At 38.8% G+C, this 22,374-nt stretch overlaps 1 protein-coding gene across 1 annotated transcript; it reads right to left on the bottom strand.

Annotated features, from left to right (window-relative positions):
• Positions 1–74: 74 nt before the first annotated feature.
• MPP4 (MAGUK p55 scaffold protein 4) lies at positions 75–21,979 on the bottom strand. The gene is made up of 21 exons (XM_009684243.2): positions 21,928–21,979; positions 19,648–19,769; positions 18,610–18,687; positions 17,701–17,781; positions 17,003–17,134; positions 16,393–16,474; positions 15,067–15,152; positions 13,939–14,010; positions 13,300–13,496; positions 12,107–12,171; positions 11,170–11,187; positions 10,277–10,315; positions 9,471–9,491; positions 8,307–8,321; positions 6,772–6,813; positions 5,780–5,950; positions 4,400–4,480; positions 3,350–3,443; positions 2,370–2,478; positions 1,735–1,869; positions 75–723 (listed from the first exon to the last, which is right to left on the bottom strand). The coding sequence occupies exons 1-21, from the start codon at positions 21,959–21,961 to the stop codon at positions 532–534; spliced, it is 1,866 nt and encodes a 621-aa protein (XP_009682538.1). The 5' UTR covers positions 21,962–21,979; the 3' UTR covers positions 75–531.
• Positions 21,980–22,374: the final 395 nt, after the last annotated feature.

Genomic DNA, 22,374 nt, shown 5'->3' with positions numbered 1-22,374 from the left:
CGTACTACAAAGATAACTGTGGTTTCGAGAGTCTTTTTTTTTTTTTTTTTTTTTTTTTTACAGTAACGCCACTCTGCTTCTGTCTCGGAAAAAGAACAAGCACCCGGCCGACACCTGTATAAATAACACTGCGCAAAGGCTGCCTGGCTTGGATACATACAGAGTATCATCTGTCCGCGGGGCTCCCAGAACACGCAAGTATCACAATATCAGGATGCTCCTAAGAGGAAGGGAAGCGGGGAACTTTCAGTAGCTGAGTACATTATACAGGTACATGAAACAAAATAGAATTTTCTTTATTTTTGTAATTGACACCTCACAATTTTTTTTCTGGTACAAAAATGGATCAAACTGTAACATGCGGGAGAGCTACACAGAACATAGTACGATTATATCTCCTGCAGCAGCTTCTTTCCTAATCCTCTTCCAAATCCTCACATACAAAGATAAATTCTTGCAATCCCGACATCAGGATTATTCCTGAGGTAAAACATAAGCTATAATCTTCGTGAAGCTGGCAGCCTCTCAGAGTTACGGCTGAGTGTCTGAGCATATCCATATTGCAGGGACCCACTGGGGCTCATCCTGTGCACGATGGACTGCTGATAACAGCTGTGCAGATGCTTCTTGTAAATCATCATTCACAATCACTTGATCAAAGAACTGACCAAACTGGGCTTCCATTTTCTTAGCTGACTCTTCCATCTCCTGTAAATCTTCTTCCTGCAAGAGACCGACCAAATCTATCACGTTTGAGCGTTGGGCACAGAACCACGTCTGCAGGGCATCTGCAGAACCCCTTGGGCTATAATAAACAAGAGGCGAATAGACAGCGCAGTGTAAAGTATTTCCATTTACAATCGCTATCAGCAGTGGAGTATGCATGCTACAATCAGTTCTGAGCTTCTGAACACAGCTGACTGCCACATCTTTCCCAGTGAAAGATTTCACCTCTCAGTATGCTCCAGTATATTTTTCATTTGCTCCCAAAGATTACTTTACTGACAAGTGCCAGCAGAGGATGTTATGCACTGCAGGCAAATTCGGTTTGCAACAGTTGTGCTCTTACTCTGCATTTTAGTTTATCATCAGATTTCCAACATTCACATCTCTGTCTTAACAGTTATGATTCATTTCCATATAAAGTTATGGACTTAGGCCTCTGAAATTATAAGGCGCTAAACTTGATCATGATTTTTATGGAAGCCATGGTGACAAATGCACTAGACTCATTCTGAATGCAGCACAGAGATTTCCTATATGCAGAACTTGTTTGTTTACAGAATTCACTATAGAATTGCCATCAATATTATCATTAAGCAATGATAATCTATATGAAATATGAGTATATTTCTAATGAAATAATCTATATTAAGTACTTATAACTATAAGAAAAAATTGATTAAACCATTGAATGGAACACATTCCATATATTTCAATGCAAACAAATACATGTGCTGACTTAAATCTTGTCACAAGGCAGTTTAATTAAAGCAGACATTTACACAACAGCCTCTCTTTTAAAGACATTTTGGAGACAACGCCTCAGTCCCCTAGGTATGAATTATAACCCTTCCACTCCAATTCTGGAAGAAAAAACAACCAAAACACACACAGATCTAGTCATGAAGACACAATAATCTTTTAAAGTGTTAACATAGTAAAAGAATGCATTATGTTCTAATGACAAATTCCCAGTGTAATCAGCTGTCGTCTTCCACCTCCAAATCTCACCTTGAATTTCATGTTCACATAATAATCTGTAATGATCCTTGCATTTTTACGAGACTGCCTCATGCAGTTTATGCTGGATGGCTTGATGAATATAATGTAGGGCTTTAATTCATGAGTCCGGGCTACTTGAATGCCCTGCAAGTTAAGAGTAAAAAGAAGTTAAATTAAAGCATTTCAAGCATAATCACTCCCATTTTATTCCCATTAAAAAAAGCAAATTGTTTACAAAGTACTGTTATCTCCAGACCTAGCAGTAATCTTATTCAAGAACACCTGCTTTAACATGACCTCAGTAATAATCTCTGGTCCAGACATTATTAAGCACCTGCGCCACACTGATCATTTAATTCTGCATGGTAACCTTATTAGGAGAGGCTTTCAACTCCAGAGAATGACTGAACATTGTCATTAACAGGTCTCTACCATCAACCATCACTGTAGTATTTTTTTTTTCTACTAAGACCAGATTCAAAGAATACTCTATTATTAATAAGCATCATAAGCTAAAGTGAAAATAAGACAAGTCAGAGCAATTAATGCTATTCCAATAGCTCAAGAATGTACAGAGTTTTTTTTTTTTTTTTCCTCCTTCCAGGAGATGCCAATTGCAGGTTCCCTGCTCTTTTGCAACTCACCTGTGGTTCTAAATCTATTATACAGATCTTCCCTTCATCAAGGACTGTTCGCACTGCATCGACACTGGTACCATACAGGTAACCTTTGTACTCCCCATATTCTAGCATTCTGCAATAGCAGTGAGGGAGGAGAAAGAAAAATGAAAGAGCACTTGAGTCTCAAAAGGTTCCATTTACAGGTGAAATCTGCAAGTGTAATCTCTGTGATCAAGACTGAATGATGATAAAACATAACAAACATTATTGAAGAACCTCCACCTTTGCTCTCCCCCACTACAATGAGCATAACAGGCAGGACTATTAGAGCCAATCTGGACATCCCCAAAACATGCATTTTTACCCATCTTGCTGTGACAAATTGTGTGTTCAGAGGTTGCAATTCTGGTCAATCTCCAGACAACTATAAGGAAACTTCAATTATATTTATTTACAGTGATAAAACACTTGTAATTTATATAGTACTAATAATTTAATAATCAGAAGATCTCAAAACACTTTGTACAGCTCAAGGAGTGTTGCTTCTGCTGCTGAGCTGGTCTGTTTTAGTGGAGGAATTACTGAAGTGTAGAAGTGAGCAGACATTTGCAAGTTACAGCTCAGGTGCCTACATGGAGATGTCATCACTCCAGAGGTCCCACAGTGAAGATGTGCATATGGCATAGGTCTGGCTCACTGTTCAATTTTAGAAAACAGTCCAGTTTTAAGAAAGGTTAAACTCACAACTCAAAATATCACATCAGATGAGCTCAGGACTTGGAGATCACACTTTATCTTAGAAAGACTCTGAGATTAATTTTAGAGGACCTTGTTTGTCACTGCACAAGCACAACTTTTGAAGCTATAGCCTCAAATAATTTGACAAAAAATTTACATCAAACATATATAGCAACTATGAGGAGAGGAGACCAAACCCGAGGCCTAACTACAAAGCTTTTTTCCCATGTTAAGTGGCAAGAATGGAATTTGTCACTGCTAATTACCTGTGGGTGTACACCATGTTTTCAAAAGTTTCCTTTGATACATAGTGATATTCACGACCATTCATTTCATAGCTTTTCTGAACACGCGTGGTGTCTGGAGAGGAACAAAACCAACAAATTAACAAAAAAATGTAACTGCAAATAAATATTTGTAAGTTTATAAGTGAAAAATGAGACATGAAGGAAGATTAATCAGTATTTTCATAAGTAATGAAATTAGTTGATTCCATTTGTTAGTCCAGAGCAAAAGCTTTGTCTACTCTAACGGTTGCCCAGGGGCGAGTCCTTGAAAATTAGCAGGCACGTCCATACTTCTTGGGACAGAAGAGAAGTGGTTTATTCCAAATACTTTTGACTCAAACCAACCAGGAAATGCTTTAGACCCGCTTGCACAACTGTTTCTTCCTCTCCTCTGAGGCAAATTTCATGTTCATTCTGAAACATCCCACAAGTGTTTCCACACTTACACTTTCCCCATATTTGGGATCTTAAGCATAATGAAATGCCTAAAATTTCAGATTTCAACTTCAAACTCATACATTTCCCGTTTGGTTATCCAAATCACAAGTACCAAATAAGCTCAGGCAGAGACAACTTCTATGATTAAGCCAGAAATTAGGTTGCATAATTCTCAGTCAAGACAAGAAGGCTAATAAGGAAAGCTGCAAAGCCTAAGCATGAACTTCTATTGCCTTCATTCTCATATCTCATCACTTAAACACTACAAATTTATTCTTATAATATCCCTAAGAAGCATTCCTTTTTCAGAGCTGAGAAAAACAAACAACAGGATTAGACAAAACCATAAAGGTACATAAAGCTCAAGCTACAGCTCCTGAGACCCATAAGATAACTTTGGCTGATTTGCCAAAGTAAGGAGAAAGACAGTACTTTAAACTAAGCCTTATAAAAGCAAATGACACTAGCTTGCAATAGAGCTGAAAACCTTCTATACAGCAAAGCTGAATATCCAAGAGCAAGAGGGAGGACCCTGACATTTCCTAATCACTGCTTTGGGGAGAAGCAGGGGAAGGGAAGAGCATTACATACGAGGTACAGCACTTTGGAACTGATGAGGGTTACTTGCAATAAGCCTTCGCCTTAGCTCATTCACACCAACTCCTGCAGGACCTGAATTGTTGGAAAAACAACTAATATTACTGACAGAGGCACTTTGCATGTGCATTCCCAATTTTCCAACACATGCTCTTACAAATAAATTGTAAATACCATAAACACGTGATTTTAGTTAACAAACAAGCGATGACCTATCACCAGAATAGAAGTCAGATTGCTACTTCTGCTGTTGGATTCCTCAGCAGCAAGTAATCACTCTATAGCTTGATCCCGTGAACTCAGAGCACATGCAGATCTCTTAAAAAAAAGTTTACCAGGAGTGACTGAAGCATCTTGATGGATCAGGGCACAAATCACTTCCTAGCAACATAGTCATTCCCAGGAGGCAACTCAGCAATACCATTTTAAAAGAAAAAAGATGGTATCAAATACTTCCAGACTTAGCAAGGACACAAATTTTCTTTTACCTGGTTTGCTTTACTGGGAACATGGAACTCTGCAGAAGAAACAGCTTCCTTTCAGTCACTAAAATTAAAGACTAGTGAGCCTGCAGCCAACTTCATACAATATTCACTATAGCAAACATTATTCAAGGCATCTTTAGCTTTCCCTGATGCCTATGACTGAGGTTTCCTAGTTTAGATTTTTGAAGCATTCCTCTTCCCACTGTGAAATCCAGATATTTTTTACAGTGGTTGTAGAAATGCCTCCATGAAAAGTTATTTTTCTAATGAACTACAAATGCTTTCTCATCACTTTTTTGTATCAGCCCCAGCTGAGTACACAACTGAAGCATTTCCCCAATAAAATGCATTTTGATCCAGCATTCATAACTCTGGTTTCTTGTAAATACTTTTCTAGAGAAACATTCCTTATCTTAAGCAAAGACAACAATATACACATTAGACTTTATAAAACCAACAACAAGGTCAAATCGCAAAGAATCATTCTTGAATTGCTGCTGTAAGAGCTGCCTGCACAATCCTCAGCCACCACCTGTCACAACCAGTGGCAGAAAATCTCAGTGGATCAGATGACTGACTGAGGACAAGAGGCAACAGGCACAACCTGAAACACACAAAGTTCTGTCTGAACCTGAGGAAAAACTTCTTTCCTGTGAGGGTGACAGAGCACTGGAACAGGTTCCCCAGAGAGGTTGTGGAGTCTCCTTCCCTGGAGCCGCCTGGACGCGATCCTGGGCAAAGTGCTCTAGCTGACCTTGCTTGAGCAGGGGGTTGGACTAGATGATCTCCAGAGGTCCCTTCCAACCTCAGCCTTTCTGTGATTCTGTGACTGCTTCCTCCGCTTTGTTACAGGTTGTGAGATTTGTGTGAGAAAGTAATTACAGCTTACCCACTAGTACAATTAGTCTGTTGCGGTCTGCTGGGTGCCGCTGGTACCTAACCACTTCCTCATATGGAGCTGCAAGAGTGCTGTAACAACTGCTGGAGCATTGAGCATAACATGACTGCTGGTTGGTCCGAGATTTCCTGCGACACAGGCGCATACTTCTACGGAAACCAGCTGTAAGGGACAAAGGCACCAATACTGAAAACTACACCTGAAAGACAAGCAACTAGGTCTTTAGTCTAGATTGTCTAAGTTACACAAAAACGTATTCTGAGCTTTTTACAAGGTGAAAGTTAATTTCATTGCTGTACATGGTTTGTCAGTTTGGTAGAGCCCTTTAGTATTACAAGGCAGCTAAGGAAGAGGTTTTAGAAGTAAAACCCCAGGTCTCATTGAAAATCACCTCCAAATTAGCCCAGAATTAGACTGAAACAAGATCCCCCCCCCAAACAAGCCAGAGGAAAAGTTTCTGGTCATATAAAGCACCACTAGGACCGGACTGAAAGCGTAGCTGGGCCACTCTGCTTAAACAAATCTGGAACATCTGCTCCAGTCTCTGAAACTAATCTAAACATTTTACAAACCACTGTCGTTTAGTAACAGGGACAGGTTTGTTACTTCACTTTGTCATTCAACTCTGAAAACTTTATTTACAGGCCTCTTTTTCAATGAAAGCCCTCTCAATTTTTCTCAATACATGAAAGACAAGGGGACAACGCTATGCCCTAGCAAAGTTAATTCTGAAGTAAGGGAAGTCGGACAGTAAGTCAAGTTAAAATGGTGGTGGCAAGGTCTCAGGAGAAACTTAACAAGGAGGGAGGTTCAGATGGAGAGAACAAGTATTAGCAGGAGGCAAGTGACTTCCTGAAGTCTGGAAAACAGTAGCTAAAATTCAGTTCCATAAGACTTCACAGGAGGTAAAGAACAGAATTTGATTCAGACAAGAATTTTATTGAGGTCAAGCCCCAAATATCTTACTTATTAGTCAGACATACCAATAAAGACTCGTTGACCAGATTCACCAAATTCTTCCTCTTCTAGAATAAGAAGAACAAATACCCGTGAGGGAAAAAAATGTTATGGTGATAACGGAAGAGCTAGATAGCTAACTTGATTATCTCTGATCCCACATGGGGGAAAAAAGAAAAAGATACATCATTTCAGTAAACATAACCAAGTACTGCATGACAAAATATTCAAATGACAGGACATCTCATTTTTCTATAAGCAAAAAATAAGCTTAGAAAGTCCTGATATTTTCTAAAGTAAATTTGAAATTTGACATTGTTTTGAAATACTGATAGTGCAGAAAGAACTCCACATAATTTATCTTTTCAGGTGAAATCTAGTTGACAAGGATTCTTTAATTATAATATTAAAATAATCACCAAGAAAGCAGCTCAAAAAAACCAAAACAAATTTAGAATAACCACACAACTCAACTTCTGCCCCACATGTGCTTGGAAAATGCAACAGGCATCTGCTCAAATCTTTAAGGCAGAATAATAAAGACCTAATTTTTTGTTTTTAAATAATCTTTGGATCAGGGATATCCCTGCCCCAACATTCCAGATTAATCAGTTTCCTTTTTCCTCGTCTCCGTTCTCATGCTTTTCCTTGTGATGGCTTAACCATTCAGGTTAGCCTTCTAAGTCTCTATACATATCTTTTAAAATAATATATCTTCTACCAGAATCAAAAACACCAACTCCCCAATAGAACAATGCCCTAACAGTTTTGAAACAATTTTATAAAGGTGATTTGAAAATAAGTAGATTTAAAAAACAAAACAAAAAAACTCCCCCAAAACCCAAAAGCCAGTGGTGGCAGCATTGCTTAGATTTCTCTTTGCAAAGGACACCTTATTTTCCCATAATGACTCATCTGGCTGTCCACAAGCTGTGCATCTTGCCTCCCATATTTAGGCCTTACTGAACCAAGAATAAGATAGGGAAAATGTAGGCATATCTTTCAATGCAATAATTGTTCCAAAGGAAAAATATAATATTCATTTGCAAAGCATGAAATGTAACATCTTGTAACACTAATTATTCGATTGACAGTTCTCATAAGTACCCAAGTATCAAAATAAAGTTAGATGCATCTTAGGTACTCTTCTTTCATGTCTATACACTCTTCACTACTTTTAACTTTTTAAAGGACAGTTCTTTTCCTACCTTTCTGCAGGCACTAACAACTTCTTGTGTATGACTCTAGAATGCAATGACTTGACACAGACCTGCTTAATCAGGGAGAAGTTCAGCGTGTTGTTCAACTAACATATGCTGGTATCATTTTTATCTTCATTTCCTTTAAGCTGCCATTCAATTCTCTTTCTGAGCGTTTCTGCTTTATTTACCCTCTCTTCTGCAGTACAGAAGGCGGTCTGGAATCCTACAGTGAACCAGCAATTCAGCTATCTGGTACCATAAGGGGCATATTGTTCCTGGGAACCCAGTAAGCCAGATAAATGCTAATAGATTACTTTTTAAATCTAAAGACAACAGGGGGGTGAAAAAGTTAGTGTTACCTTCTTTAAGCTCCTCTGCATGTTCAGATAGAGACAGACATAAAACCATTAGTTTTGAGGAGACACTCTGTATAGAGCTAAACAAAAACAACCAGCATGGTCCAATACATTAAGGAGGTTTAGGAAACAAACACTGCAGGCTTTAAAGCCAAAATATGCCTGACGAAACATGGAGCATGACTACTCAGTTCCCAAAGAGAGATAGCTACAGCTTCTTGGAAAACACATACTTGCAAAATATATAACATAGATGTTCAGCTACCTGTTAAGGTAGGGTGAAATGTAGAATAGAAATGATATTTGCATTTTTATTCCTTTGTCTGGATACAGCAGAGAGGTGACTCAGCAGTAAGTAGTGAATAGGACTGCAGGAGTAACTCCCAAATGCAGTTACCCCAGCGTCCTAGCCTGAAAGCAAGAGACTGCCTTGTGGACCTGCTGGTTCTGTTTAAGCTTTGGGCATTGAGAATCAACCACTTGGGACAGGCAGAAAAAGATCCTACTGGCAAGTAGGAATTTTGTAAGGAAAAAGCGGTAGGAAATAAGGCAGAACGTCATTTTCCCCACAAGATCGGCAGTTATCTCAGACAAGCAGTTTAGGAGTCCTGGAAGACTTAGTTTATTTTAAAAGACAGCGTTTTGCAGAACTCTGAATATGTTGGAGATGCATGGCTGCCCCCTGAGAAAACGGCTTTAAAATACAAAAGAAAACACTGATTGCACATCTTACATGTGATGCATTTTTGCTTCTTGTATGCCAATCATGCACCCAGTCAAGACTCCAGAAAAACTTTCCTCTACCACATCATCAGTTCCTACAGGCACTGGGGGCACAAGGCCCTTCATCACAGTAAGGTGATCCAATTATCCTTCCTGGCATCAGTGCAGGCGAATCTGATTAGGACTTGATAAACAGGTGTTACTGATACAGAAGCAGTAACACTCACATTGCCTCTGTGGGATAACAGGACAAAAACCTTACTACAAAGGCAATCAGAGAGCAAGAGAGTTAAGTCAATATGGTTTTACAGAATGGCTTTTCATGCCTGAATGGCATTCTAGTTTTTCTTATTTTTTTGTTTTTAAGCCACTTGCTTGTCTATGAACATCCTTCCAGCAGCAAAACAATAGCAAGGAATTTGGAATTAGGTCAGAGGAACTTACCAGACTCAAAAGTTTCTTCATCTTTTTAGTAATCCAGGTAGCAACAATAAAATTTAAAATTTACTTCTTTTCCTGCTACAGAGTTTTGGCATCAGAAATTAATTTTCCAGCTCCTATCAGTCTCTTACACACACTTTCCTCCCCCACTTCCTTCTACACTGTGGTGGTCAAAATGCAGCTTGCCATGCTTGAATTAACTGTCTGGTCTGTCTCCACGCAGTCTTTCTGGAAATCTGTTCAGAAACTGAAAATTCTTGCTCCTGAGAGCAATACATGCAGAAATAGTGAACTGGCATAGAAACTAGATGCTGTGCTGTAGACAGTATGTTTGTTTGTGTGGCAGCAAATCCACAGTATTTATTTGTGTATGCAGCACACACCTACCTTTTACTCCCCCTTCTTCCCCCACCCCCAATGCAACAAACAACAGAACTCAGATCGGGCTTAGATCCGGGCCTCCAGCTAAAAAGATGCAAGAGCAAAGCATGTAAGGGCAAGGGACTTCGACCATTACAGCTAAAGTCCAAAACCTGTATCAAGCAGGTTGGATCTCACTCAGAGGAATATTTTTAAGCGTGGTCATTCATTTCAGCAAAATACACTATAACTGCTCTTTCAGTGTACAACAGAACTGCAAACTTAATTTTAAACACAGATACAATATGAGATTTTCATGGTATAAGAGAATCAGAATTTTCTACAGTTACTGTCACTAAGGGATTTACTCTTTATCTAGGAAAGAAAAACAGGTTTTGACTACTTACTACTTTGAAGCAACCAGAATAATTTCAAATGAAGTCAGTTACCTGTTTCCACACACTTCTCATCAATTTGCATGTCATCCTCTGTAAATCAGCACAAAGAGGGCAGAAAAGAAAACAACAACAAAAAGACTCACCTGAATTCAGAAAATACTGGGTTGAAGGGGGAAACTTTAGAGATCTTACAAGACTGCCATCAGACATCAGAAACTTGCTCCCTCCTCCCCGCTTTAGCCTTTCTAGAGGTGCATCATTCCAGTATGCTTCATTCAAGGAAAGGTTTTGTTTGGTTGATATGTTATTGTTATTCATTTTTAACAAGAAGGGGAAAAAATGGGAGAGATTGATTCAGCTCCCTCTCTGTCCCCAGCCCACATCAGCTCATTCAGCCCGTATCCCTTAAATGCAATGTCACAGGTCTGGGCAATATTGTGGGCTTATATTAAACTGCTCATTTGCTCCATTCTTTTATAATCCTGCAGCCAGGCCCAGAGGGAGCTATTTTCCAGGTGCAGGTGTACGCAATCTGTTAACCAGATCCAGTTCTAGTCCCAAACGCCTTCAATCCTATGTATCTGCCAAAAGTTATCCTTAAAGGAAGTACTCTGAGAGCTGCTCCGGTCAGCTGCTGAGTGGGAAGAATGAGGAAAAAGCAGTCTTTTCTTTTTCCAAGCAACACATCAAAATCCTCAATTCCCTCTCAAACAGGGCATAGCCAAAGTTTCCACTTCAATAAAGTTTCAAGTGAACAAAATACTTGATTTCAATTATTATTATGTACACAACAACGCCAAAAACTCGGCAAATACATGCAAAAAAAAATCCAAACAGCCTTATTTCTGGTAGCTATTAAAAAAAGCCTATAAAACCATGCACTATATTGTGCTAAACTGATTCTAGTCACAGGAACGCAGTGCAGTTCAGACACCACCTCCTACCTTCTTCCACAGTGCTTACTGCCCACAGCATATCCATTGAAGCAGTTAAAAACACAAGAAAATTAATAGTGAAAGAGAGCGCCAACTCTGAGAAACAAATAGAGCAATCCGTGTAAGAAGAATCCTGGACAATGAAACACAGGAACTTAATGTGGGAGTTATCACAGCAGAAGAATGAATTTTATGCTAATATAAAGAACCACAGAAAAAAAGGGCAAGGGAGAGAAAACAGGAAAAAAAATATTCCTTGTCTGGGAAGTAATTACACGTTTACAGCAAGTCAAATTATAGTTGGCAGAGCAAAATGTTTTCTGATTGCCACCACAAATAAACTCAAACGCAGTAGCTCCTCTTAGACCTCAAGAAGCAAGCTGCATCTTTCTCCCAACAGTTCTGATGACACAGAAACATTCTAAAAATTATCAAGCCATCCAAAAATTGGAATGTTTTGATTAAAAACATTTTTAAAAGACTGGTAAAGTGAAGTGGCACAATTTTACTGAATGAAATGCTGTATTTAACACACTGCACGACATTTTCCAGTACAGAAATTCTATCTGTGTCCCTAAAAATTCATCAGGCGAGTCCCATTGTCACCTCAGACTTTTTCCACACTCATTAGCTACATCTGAGGCCCGATTCTGTAGGCACAGAGAGCTCCCAGTTGTTACATACTTCAGGAGGAGTTGAATCACAGCTACTGGCACAGTCGCGTCCTAAGTACACTGGAGACAACCACCACCATCAGTCCTCCAGGAGCAACTACCATTAAGTATTTATTTCCAGGGAAACACATACACATAACATGCTCCTGAGGTTACAATACAGCTACAGGAACAATATTTAACTAACTGAATTATATGAGCTTAGATTTCCGTATTCTTGGAAATGGAGACAAGACCTCCCTACTCTACCATCCAGGTAACTTTCCACTCACATATTGACGATTTGAGGCAGAGGTGGGGCTGGAAAGGCTGAGACCACCAGAATTCTCGCTGCTTCCTGCACAGAAGGGAATTTATTGTAGTTGATTAAGGAACAAGTCAGTTCGCAAGAGCATTATGCTCGTTAGATTCACTGCTTACACATAAGATGAAATTAGTGCTGAGCTGACTGAAGACACCAAGAACGGAAACATTACCAATGTTTTAGCCCACCGAAGCGCTGAAGGAAACCCAGCATTCTGTTAGAACCATTTGAAGGCAGTTTCCACATCAGCAGCCCAGAAGTATTTTAATTTGGGTTAACATACAAGGACAGGTATATTAACCATACCGTGGTACATACGCTTAGAAATAGAGTACTACTGCTATAGGTAGTAGTTCTGCTTCTGTTACTACACAGGGCCTTTTGCTTGCAGCCTCAGTCACAACCCAGCTTGATTTCAGTTTTCATTATACAAACTACAGCTAGGTTTATGCACAGTATAAATTACAGCTTCTACCCGCATGGTATTACGCTTTCTTGAGGGTAACACAGGTGGGGCATATGGTTAGAAGATTAAACTGAGAAGTGTGCTACAGCAATATAGTTAGTATAGATTTCTGAAAGCGTTCTGTCTAAAAATAACTGGGTGTTTATGCAGAAAATAAGCCAGAAATCCTTGTTTTTCCTTGAAAATTCTTTTTTCCCCCCCACCTCCTCCCTTTTAACCTATCAACTCAGCTTTGACCAAAGAAAAGAAGTTATTCATGCCTCATAGAACTTTTTTAAAAATGCTATCCCCATAGGTACAGCTATGCCCTTATACCATACATTTAGTATCCCACGCTCTCCTTTACATTTTATTTTAAATGAAAGATGATGGCCTTAAGCAGCCAAGGTCCTTAATTTCCACTCAACTTTCAGGTGTTACACCCCACTAGATGACTTAGCAGCTAGCACAGAGACTTGGCAACTACTGTGACCCTTTTAGACACCAATTTAAGATGTTATAGGTGCTTTTAAAAGCCTGTTCTCACAGAGGAACTCTTAATAAAAGGAGAACAAGTTGGAAAACAAAAAAAAGGAAAGAAGACTGCCAGCTGCTCTGAATCATGCTACTATATAGCTGGTGCAAATATTAGTAGCAAAAATTGAGTAACTTGCTTATTTTTGGATTTGAAATCAGAAACATTAAGACTTCTTTACCTTTTAAGAAGATGATTTGAGGGTATAAGTCCAGCACAGGCACTGAGATCTGAAACTTTCCTGGCCTGCCACCAAAAAGCATCATTCTGGTCCACAATCTGGAGTATTTCACCCCTCTTAAAAGGCAAACCTGCATCAGCACATGGTATGGCAGGATCTTGCAAGGGCCAGTAGTCTGCCATCGCTCGCACATATAACTGGTGAAAAACGCACAGGAATAAGTATAAGCTTTCTTTAGAACAGACAATACCAGCTTCGTAATCACAGGGCCCAGTACGGCTGCTACTTAAGTCGATTCATGAAGCCAAGTTTTGAAAGCAAGAGCAAGCCCCAAATCCTATCTATTCATTAAGGGGAAAAAAAAAGCAGCCTTGTACACTATGAAGAAAAATTGACCTTCAATCTATGGATGACTAAAGATGCCTTTATTATCTTAATATAACTATTTTTCAGCTTATTGTCTTCCTTGTTTCAGCAACAGTGCATTGATGCCAGCTGAGAGGTAGCAGCAAAGGCAGGACATGCTTTAAGGACTGCAGTGAACCTCTAAGCAACAGTGAACCTCTGAAGAAACTGCCCATTAGATGTTATTGGATTAACTGTGTGCAGTAGCAATCTGGAAGAAAAAATGAATCTTACTGTTGTTTGGTTACTGACAGGCCGATCAGAAACTGGAATTAATTTGAACATAATTGTCCCCTCAGACAGGGCCTAAATGATAAAGAAACAAACAAAAAACAAGCAAACAAACAAAGAACTGTAACATCACTGGTATTCAACGAAAATAACCAAACACAAGCATAACACAGCGTGGCTTTGAGATTACTGAAATATCTACATTACGAAATGGAATTAACTTAAGTGGACTGATCCAGTATATGACATTACTGTGTTTTTCGAAAGGACCACACAAAGAAATTTCAAAATCTTGCTAAGTATTTCTAGTTCAATGAAATCCACAGTTGCATTATAAATATATGCAATTTCAGTATTCATCCAGACCAAACCTTTCTACTGAAGTCTAATTTAAAGTTATCTGCAGGTCTGGTAAGACAGTATTATTTTCTTCCTCTTCTGCATCACCTAAGTATTTGAAAATGAAGAATTCCACTGGAGTCTGTATCTCTTATACCTAGAAATAAGTACACTCAGGGGAACAACACTCAAAAACTTGATACTGATTACATATAACAATACCTTACTTACTGGGACTAACACTTTGCAGTTAGGAACCTTGAAAAACTGTTGGCAAAATGGTGAATAAGTGACAGGGACAGCTTAATAGAGATTTCATGAGAAAAAGAGAGGTAGCTTACAAATGCATCACTTTACTCTGCTTTAGTGCATTTTGTAACACAGGACTTGTATAGCACGTTTCCACTACTTTATTGTGGAAAACAAACTGAGTGGAACATCCAAGAAAATTATGGATAAGCAAAATCTGAATGAATTAAGATTTTCCACAGAAGCTGGAAGTGGAAAGGCCACAGTTCATTTCTGTCCAGGACAGGGTTTAGATTCAATTTTTGTTTCATACATGCCTTGCTTTTTTTTTTTTTTAAGGTTTAAATGTCACAAGACTTATTCTTTTTTCATGTGAACTTCATCCACAGCAAAGAAATAGTCTGAATTTTCTATTAAAAAAAAATTCCCTCTCTGTCTAAAACTTTAATATATTTTTGGGGGGCAGGGAGAAGAAAGAAGGTGAAGGCTGTAAAAACACCACACTGTTATTTCTAAGGTACAAAGTAGAAAAAAATCCAATACCAGAATATTAATAACTTGCTCTGGCTCAAGTCCCTCAACAGGAACTCCGTTTACTTCCACCAATTTGTCTCCAGCATACAGCAACCCTAACAAGGATGAAAGCAGCAGCAGTTTTAACACAGCATGAATGATACTATGAGAGGAAGAGAGAGAAAAAAAAAATCCACACTGGGCTATCATATGCGATACACCGCAAGTTTGGAAGTCAGCTTTAAAAGTTCCATATATCAAATCTGCATTTCAGCAAAGCATTTCAGATTTAAGCTATATTGCCCCTGCATAGGGCCACAGATTTCTTGTGGGTCACAAGAACTTCACATGCTTCAGTTTTCTTATTCCCTCCTGCCTCCCCCAAACAATCTTTACAATCTATTAATGCTTTGCCTTAAAAGTAGCAGAAAGATTTTAATATAGTTCCATTTCCCAAAGCCATTTCTGAGTCTATTCCAGCTGAACCTAGTTATACTAATACTAATAAACCACGAGATTTGGAACCAGACCCTTAAAGATTCCTTATTGCCTCAGATGCAATGGGAGGGCTTGGAACTCATCTCTCAAGTCTTTATAACACCTTCACAGGATTGTTTAGCTTTACTGAACAACAAACAGTATCACATTTTCCTTCAACTTAATTAAAGCATTAATCAAACTAAGAACTTACTCAGCTATTGCATACATATTGATTTTTCTTCTGTAGACAGAGGCCAGAAAATGCTAAAAGAAACCATTGTATAATTACTACTGTTCAATTTTACTTCTGATGCTTTACTTTTTAGTTATTCACATTTCCCAAGGAACATGGAACACTTCCATTCCAGGACGACAAAGCAGCAACATTTCCAAGGAAGCTCCTTGAAGACTGCTTAGCAACTAATGTCAAAGTGTTTAGTAGACTAGTGCCAGAAAGTATTCCTATATATTCCTCAGAGCCCACTTTTGTCCTACAGAATCACAGACTGCTGCTATTTTCCATTTCTCCCTTAGGGAATGAGCTACTAGGGCTCATACTACGTTGCAGTTTTGGATATTACTGATCAGTCTCATGCCAGATTTATCCAGGTGTTGGTGTCAAGAACACATAATAAAGAAAATGTGCATTTGTCCCTCAGCTCACTCTCTCTCAAACACGGCCTGTTCAAGAGAAAATTAATGAAACTAGAATCCAAGTCACTGCAATGTTTATCACTATTCACATAGTGCTGTCCAATATACACATTGCTTTGCTCTATAAAGAAAGACTAACTGTAGAAGCAAAGCTATTATCTTATTTCAAATAGTTTATTTCAAGTTTATGTTTTGTATTACCTTATTTCACATGATACATACCACTTCTGTCTGCTAGCCCACCATGGATCACACGGGCTACTGTTATGTCACCTGTTACCTCATGGCGTTTAATGGTGGCACCCTGGCAAATAAAAACAAAGGAAAAAAGCACACTTTGACCACTGAAGAAGCCCTTTAAGTTTCCTTTCAAGATGCAGGCTCATCTCCTTCACAATGAGAAATGCATTGAAAGATACTGCTTTTTTTAAAACTGCACAGATTTAGCAGCTATGCATCATTAGTAGTACTATTGACATGTACTAAGTCCCTCAACATCTTCACCTGTCATACTAAAACAACCTCAAGTGACTGACTGCAACACATCTTTCCCATCTCAACTACCACACCTATCCTTTCCCAAACCAGAAAGTTAAACCAAACAACATCTTCTGCTTGTAAGGCCAAATGTTTTCTAAAGAATCTTTCAGGGTCCCTCCAGGGATCCCTTCCAACCTCAGCCATTCTGTAATTCTCTGATTCTATAAAAGCTGGACAAGAATGCACGCAGCCTCTATGACGTTCCTGAAAAGAAACCCATATGCACATGAACATATTATTCAATACTCGCATAAGTATAAATAATTTGACAGATATAAGAAAGCTCCCTAACCAGAGGCTGCTTGTTTTTCACCAAGCAGACAATCCTCATGGCTTCCTCATTCTCAGGTATGTTGTCTGGCAGTGGTGGGAGAGTTGGTTCAAAATCTTTCTGGGCCACAGTATCATGAGCAGATAGCAAGGCCTGTTACAGACAAAAGACAAGCAAACAAGTAAACCCACAAGCAAAGATCATACAATAGAATAGCTTTAAATAGTGACTGGTCAGGAAACTAAGGTTAGAGACTAAGTTCCTACACGGACATAGATTCCTTTCACACATTGAAATTCTCTTTGCTGTTCTTTCCACCTGGGAATTCAAATTGCAAAATAAAATTTAAGAAACAGGTCCTCTCTCTGCTTCCTCTAGAAAACTTAAAAAAGAAGAAACATTGCTATTTAGAGCTCTAGTGTTAGAATGCAGGTTTTACAATCACAAAAAAAATGTTTTTACATCTCACTATTCTGTCTCAGCTGCTTAGAATTTGTTTTCACTCTGTAAGAAACATCTCTCAAACATTCTTTAAACAAAATGCAGCCCACTGCAAGTACTTCAGTCCACATCTGAATTCACAGCTAGATTAGTCCACGACAAGAGGAAACTAAGCCTCTTCTGGCTCCTTTGTCAGTTCCTGTAAACAGTTGGCCATCTGTTTCCATTCCTACCGCACGCATCTCTATGAGAAAAATCTTTCTTTAAGCAGGACTTGCCTTTAAGTGTGGAGCTTGCAGAAGTCCCCTTAGCTCTTTGATCTCTCCAGACTGGGGGGCTTCACACAGTAACTCCACCACCTAATAAATGTAAGAGAAAGCACAGAGACTGGTTCTGCCAAGACAACTAATTATTTTAAAGAGAGCTCTATACTGAATTTAAAGGAATATGGTGTGGTAAGACTTTTAAGCCTCCCTGGAAGTCTAAGACAGTCGTTCTATTGGACAGTACTACAATCAGCCAGCCTGTCTTTTTGTTGTTGTTTTTTTTTTTTTTTTTTTTTTTTTTTTTTTTAAAGTTCAGGCAGAGGGCCACAGGTACAGAGCTTGACTGGTTTTGGGAGCCAGCAAACTGTTATATCTGCATGGCTTGCATGAAGGATGTACCAGTACCAGCTAGGATCAGGCTAGCATGAGCAATCAAATAGATCTGTTTCATGCTGTGGATGTGCTGTAAATTAATTCTTTTCTCCTATGTTGCAATCAATTTAATCACTAGTGCAAGTTTCTCCACTTAGTCATCAACTCTCTCACTAATTCAGTAATTGAATAATTAATCAGCTGTTACGATCAGACTGCTTCATGGCATCCCTAACACTGAAGCATAGTGAAATGGGAAGAAAAAAAATACGGCCTGTGGTTAAAGCAAAAAAAAAATTATGTATTCATTACATCATTCAGGACTCATGTCGCCTACTGATTGCGCCAGTATGTATTTCTCATCCCTCTCTGAACACGTCAACAGTTATCAACTGGTTTGACAAACGTGTGAAAAGAGGTTCTTTCAGGTTTATGTAGCATACTCAGGTCTCAGAAACATAAAATAAATACAAACATTCTTATCTGCAATTAAGCTGACTAATTTGGTGTTAATAAGTAAACCAGTCCGTGGTGTATACACACTCTTACCTCGTGATTCAACACACGTGCCTGCACTGTGACGGGAACTGGTCTTTTTCCAAGATAGTGATGGAGGCACTCATAGATCTATTGCATACCGACAAGACATAATACAATGATGATATCTTTTGTTCACATGACTAGATAGATGTATACACAACATACTAAGGACCATGTTGTATTTCCAGGAATTTCTCAATCCAACTAGAGTTAGAGAGTTTGTGCTATCAATCTTAAATGTCAAATGCATCTGGCATTGAGCCTGTAATTCATTGTCTTTCCATATCACCATCCAGCTAGCCACTTATGCTAGTTTTTAATTTTCCAATGAGAAAAGTTGATTACACAGGACAGTGGTCCAACAGCATCAATTCTCTGATTTGTGGTTTGCTTCCTTCCCCTAGTTGCAGGCCCCAGTAACAAAGCAAAACTTAAAACAAAATATATTGCTATATTTAAAAGGCTGGCCATAAGCATATTCTTATCCATTGGAAGTTTTTCTTTAAAGTTTAATGATTTTACAAAATTCTCAGAGAAAAATAGAATCCATAGAGAGACAGTCCTTTGAAGAGAAGGGCGCTATTCTGCTCAGTAGAAACACCGGCCAAAACTGTTCTATGTTAACATATGACCTTCAGCTACACATCAGATCAATGTGGTCAACATCAAAAGATTTAATTTCACAAACATTCCATCAAAAAAAGAAATTCAATACATAACCATACAGAAATTTAACAATGGAAGGGACAGCTAAATAGTGCTGTGTTCAGGCTATGTTTTGACCCTCCTCCTCCTCTCTTGCCCCTGTCTTAATACAGAGGTGTAAAGACAAAGAGCTTTAATTTCTAGAACTTTATGAAACACATTACATTTTTCCCCACCTTAAACAGAAGTTCATCCTGATTGCTGATATTAGTCCTGATATTAGAATCATTAGCAGCTTGTGGAATTGAACACTTACTGTCCTCACATGGCAAAATGAGGTAGCTATCCACCAGATACTGTTCTCCAAGAAGCCTTTTTCTTCACAGCTAAAAATGATGTTACCTTTAAGAGTGCTTGCAGCCAGCGAGATCTGAGCAGGTCATATAACATGCCAACACCGTTGACATCTCTTTTACAGAGCAAACTCAGTTCTTGTAGCACTAGAGTCAGAACATGAGATAAACCTGAGCCCAAGAAACAGAAAAGTGCAACACATTTCAGTACAAACAGAAGATTGACTAAAGCCAACCAGTGACCCAGACCTTGAGAAAAGCAACTTGCTTCAATTTACACTTTCAAGAAATACAGTTTTCTGTCAGCTCTGCTTTAAGATGTCTCCTGCAGTCAACTCTTGCCTGAGAGCTTCTTTTGTTTTGTTATTAATCAGCAGGATTAGGTCAATGCAAGTAATTTTCCACAGACCCGAGAAAAACACCCAGGGAACTCCCCAAACAGTTTGGGTTCAAGCTCACGCCTCTTGTTGAGAAGCGGTAGGTATGAATAATTGCCTTGTTCATTTTATAAGCGTCTCTTGAATGACCCACTGTTTGGACAGATTGTCTGTCATCCTCCACTCCTGAATGCATCAAACATCTTGGAGTATTACTAAAAAATACACATTCCCACCAAACAGATACAACAATGTTATCAGACACCCAAAAACACCTCCCAGGGAAGGGGAAGAGTTGTTCTATCAGAAATGGTACTTGTTCTACTAGGAACAATATCACCCCTAATCTAGACTGCCTCCAATCTATTAGGAACAAAAAAATCAAAAAAGGCAATGTCTTTCTGAAATCTCAAAGAAGCAGAAAGTGATGACCAACAGATTAGATGCGTTACACAGAGTCAGGTCCCACTGTGCAAACTAGATTTTCATAGGTGCATGGCAGTTACTTTCATCTCAGAAGTGACAACAGATCATTTCTGGTATCTGGTGCTCTGCCCAAGCAATGCAGTGTTTTTGACAGCACTAGGGCACCACCATACCAAATGCAGTGAGTTTGTTTTATTCAGGTTTTTAAAGAGACCCTGAGATTTAGATACCTGACTTCCATTGACAGTCAAAAGAAAGTAGGCTCTCAATTCTTGTGCATTTTGGTAAGTCACAAGCTGTCTTTTTGCTTACAATCATACAATATGATTGTAAGTTGAGATTTCTCTATATTTAATTTTTCACACCATAAAAACTGACATGTTTCAATGAGTAATACTGCAATGCAAGAAAAACACTGAAATAAAACCAAGGCAGCTTCTATAGCTATGTTATCCAAAGTCAAAATATCCACATCATCTTTTAGAACTACAGCTCTTCCAGCAGGCCCAAAATAACTGAATCCCCTCTACTGCAGACTTAATATAGTCAGCTGCTATTATCCAGTCACCACAGTTAATCTGAACATAGCAACCACTCCTTCTCCTTTACTTGCATCTCTCTCGAGGACTTTTTTTTCTTAAATACCTGTTGATGGTTACTATTATCCTATATCAGCTCTAGGCCTTTATATCAACACTCACAGATGTTCTTATCTTCAACTTCAGTTTCACCAGGATTACTTTCTTTAGGCACAAGTTTATATAGGTACTTCCTTGCTGAGTTTCTGCAGATGGGACTTTTGCCTCAATCACTAGGCAGATCTGAGTATCCACACTGTGAAAGCCTGAAAACGTAGCCCATTATCAAAGGAATGATTTGTTTTCCAGAAAGCAGACATCTCAGCACTTACGAAAAAATAACAAAGATCCTTGAATTCAATGAACCCTGGTTTGCTCCAACTTGTCTCAGGACGGATTGTGAACCCCAGATGGAAACATCACCAAAAACTCAAGAATTTAAAAGGATTCTCTTGAACAGAAGCTTCCTTGTGTCAAATAAAATATTACCTGTGGTGGAGACACTTGAGATCTTTTGCTCATTACTGGTTGCCTTTTTTGAGGCAACTTGTATGAACTGATCATCTCCAGCAATGCTATCCCTACAGCAAACTGGGTTGAAATAAGCCAAGAAGTTCCATACAGAGGCAAAGACTTTCCAGCTACAGAGAATTCTTTCCTTAAGCAAAAAACCTCTTGCAGTAAATCAGTAACTCCCAATATAGTTGCTGAGACCATTGGCTTTACAAATCAGAAACAAACGCCAGGTATTTTTCTTCTGACACACTCTAAATTAACTGCATACCACCATTAAGCATCAAGAATCATCCCCGCTTTCAAGTAGTAATGCTTCTAAACATGGGTCATCTCTGCCATGACTCAACAGAAGAATAATTATGCAGATGAAAGAATAAAACTTGTTGCAAGCTCTACTTCATTTGGAAAGACATATGCAAGAGTTGCGAGTACCATCATCTTGGCTGCAGACTGTTGGCACCTCCATCTTTTTCTTCGTTCAAGGAGATTCCCCTCACTTCTCTGAATACGGCATTCACACCAAGCGGGTTTCACAGAGGTAGATGCTGAACTAAAGAGGAGAGCACATTCATACTGCAATGCTGTCAGGTATTTTAGATTGATAAGAAAGTAGAACAAAAAAAGAACGGGGGAACAAACATTGATATCTGAAGTGAACAACAGGTTGCAAGCAACCACACGTGAAATCCAATTACCCACCAGCATCCAAAGGCAGACAGACCAACCTCAACTGCAACATGCCTTTTTATTTCCTTACGGAATTTTTATTAGTTTACTTTATTAAGCCTTCTAAAACAACAAGCTATCCCACCTGTTCCCTAGCTTTTTAAGTGCACTACCATGGAAAGACACCATTTTTCCTACGGACTTAAGTTTATT

The sequence above is a fragment of the Struthio camelus genome, chromosome 6 (assembly GCF_040807025.1).
Source record: "Struthio camelus isolate bStrCam1 chromosome 6, bStrCam1.hap1, whole genome shotgun sequence".
Lineage (NCBI taxonomy): Eukaryota > Metazoa > Chordata > Aves > Struthioniformes > Struthionidae > Struthio > Struthio camelus.
The sequence above is the reverse complement of the archived record's forward strand: the minus strand, read 5'-3'. Positions and strand labels throughout refer to the sequence as shown.

Bases quoted from the DNA above. Each gene is read 5' to 3' on its own strand.
- MPP4 (XM_009684243.2), bottom strand. From the start codon at position 21,961: ATGGAGGTGCCAACAGTCTGCAGCCAAGATGATG. The intron at 16,475-17,002 runs GTTAGGGAGCTT...TTTATTTGCCAG, and splicing joins TGAAAAACAAGCAGCCTCTG to GGTGCCACCATTAAACGCCA. The intron at 1,870-2,369 runs GTGAGTTGCAAA...CTTAACTTGCAG, and splicing joins TAATAGATTTAGAACCACAG to GGCATTCAAGTAGCCCGGAC.